This window comes from Cynara cardunculus, assembly GCF_001531365.2.
Source record: "Cynara cardunculus var. scolymus isolate 2C chromosome LG 13, CcrdV1, whole genome shotgun sequence".
Taxonomy (NCBI): domain Eukaryota; kingdom Viridiplantae; phylum Streptophyta; class Magnoliopsida; order Asterales; family Asteraceae; genus Cynara; species Cynara cardunculus.
Window position 1 is genome coordinate 5,549,702 of NC_037540.1, and position 2,434 is coordinate 5,552,135.

The 2,434-nt window shown below is 34.1% G+C and overlaps 1 protein-coding gene across 2 annotated transcripts in view; it reads left to right on the forward strand.

The window, feature by feature from the left end:
* Nucleotides 1-910: 910 nt before the first annotated feature.
* The window catches only part of LOC112525765 (ACD11 homolog protein-like), a 3,587-nt gene continuing 2,063 nt past the window's right edge, over nucleotides 911-2,434 (forward strand). The window contains exons 1-2 of one of the 2 annotated variants that reach the window (XM_025136023.1): nucleotides 911-1,036; nucleotides 1,145-1,376. In XM_025136023.1, the coding sequence (XP_024991791.1) occupies nucleotides 993-1,036; nucleotides 1,145-1,376 (276 nt within the window). In that variant the 5' untranslated portion in view covers nucleotides 911-992. The remainder of the gene's footprint in view (nucleotides 1,037-1,144; nucleotides 1,377-2,434) is intronic. The other variant, XM_025136024.1, reaches the window with a different exon arrangement.

A 2,434-nucleotide genomic window follows, 5' to 3' on the forward strand; every position in this document is an offset into this window, starting at 1 on the left:
AATTAAAGAAGTTACACAAAAAAAAAAAAACGAGATCTATTAAAATAGTTAATTTGATACTAATATCGATTTATTTTTTTTCAAATTTTTATGCTATCTTCAAATTTATATTTCATTCAAAAATAAAAACATTATCGTTTTCTCAAAACCACATAAAATCGTATTATATCGATAGAGACAAAGAATAAAAACTAAACATTAAAATCGAGATTTATTCCGATGCATTGCGTGAGTACTCTTTTAGTATGTATATACATACATACATATATATATATATATATATATGTGTGTGTGTGTGTGTGTGTATGTATGTGTGTGAGAGAGAAAGAGAGAGAGAGAGAGAGAGAGAGTAAATATAGATGCATATAAACTAACGATACAGTTGATTAAACGATTGGTATAGAACTTCTAAACCTCATATAGGACCGGACCATCAGGTTTGGATATTTCTTAAAACGCATTGAACCAACAAACCATCCACATCACCAAAAATGGTTCGACTTGATTTAGTTTGATATGTTTTCATAATCCATATATTTATTTGAACCATCCATAATCAACATCAATTCAAAAAAAAAAAGTTGTGGGTCACATTTAATCTCATCAAAGTTTTGTAATTGGTAAATTTTGAAAATATTTTTCCCAGAAAAAGTGAGACCTTAACATTTTTCATAGTTAAAAAGCGACCGTCTTGTATTTTTTGGGACTGTAAAGAGTAACATTTAAGGGACTAATTTGTCATTTTTTATAAAATAGGGTGACATTTTGTGGCTTACCAAAATACAAGGTTCATAAATGAAAATTCTTAATAATTAGGGAATATAATCCAGTTTCACATTACGCTTTCCCCAGCTCACATATTCTGGCGCTGGCGCCAAAAGTAGTCACCGGCCACCTTCATGTACTCCCCCTCCCATTTTCCTTCAAATGCATCGATCGTAGGGGTTTTTTTAGCGCAAACTGCAACTTCACCAAAATCACAAAACAAATCTATGGATATTTTTTCGTACTTCACCTCTGCCATTGATACGGAGAAGTAAGTGCTTCGTTAATTTCCTTTTCAATTTTTTTTCTTTTGTTTAGTTACTGTAAACGATGATCGGGGAATTTGGGTTTTTGTTAACCTGTGTCGTATTATGATCAGTAGGATGGGTTTTGATGACGATGAATTCGAGGATGCTGAAACAGGAACCGCTCTTTCTGTGATTGCGGATGCATTTGAGGAAATATCGGATTTGATAAAAAAGGGTAACAGTAATGGGGGTTCCTTTGAGTTGCGTTTGAAGCCTTTTTGTGATGCGTGTTCTTTGGTCTCTGTGCTGTTTGGTTCCCTTGGCATCGCTTTTAAGTTTGCCGAGATGGAATACACATCCAAGGTTTGTTTCTTCATCGAATTTATGCGGATTTTCTTATAAACTTCGTTAATTACATTGAAATCATGACCATCTATTTTCATACGGTGCTTTTCCAATGAGCTCAAATACGAAAGGAAAATCTTAGTTTTGGCTAGGCTGCTAACTATGTCCAAAAAAAAATTATTTACTGCATTTTTACAAGTAAATTTTGGAGAAATGAAGGTTATGATCTCAAATCAATGAACTACAAGTATTCAAACAATTTTATTTTTTTTTGATAAATAGAAGTTTCTGAATCAGAATCTATTAAACTCTGGGTTAAATTAAAGACCAACTGGTTAACGAACGGAATAACCCAAAATCGAATATGTTGAAGAGTTTAGTTGATATACCTGGTTTGGGACTAGCGATTCTTGCTTATAGGCTGCTTGTAGATCGATATGGATGGACAGATGGTACGTTATGTATGTGTTTACAGGCAGGTTGGAACAATTAGTGGTAGCCATAGCCCATAAGGGTCTTGTGATTATGTATGCATGTCTTCGCTCACAGTTGATTTTTGTGAAAAGATGGTGTAACATTAAGGATAGATCAAGAAGAAGTGAGATTATATTTAGGATTTAGCAGGGGAAATTCAAAACATTATGCAATAAGAGAATAGAGAGAAAAGTCAAAGGCTTGATTAGGTTGGAAAATGGAAATCTACCCATGTAGTTGACTAGGTAAGGGACTTGATGTGTGTTAAACAAGTCTGCTACATTCATATACATTTCTAAGAGATGGTTCTTGATCAAAAACAAGAAAGATGTACATCTAAGGGGGTGTTTGGGAAAGCGTTTCAAACGGACTTATTGACTTATACCGGTGCCAAACCGGTAATAAGTCATTTTGGAGTGTTTGGATAAAAAAAAAAAAAAGTGCTTATACCGGTACCAAACCGGTAATAAGTCGTTTTTGATAAGTTAAACCCTCTTGACTTATTTGACAGATTACCCTTTTAACCCTGGTTTCTCATCGCATCCATCTCATCATCGTTGCCGGCAAGACTTCCACAGACGACGTTCTTGCTGGTTTCGTTC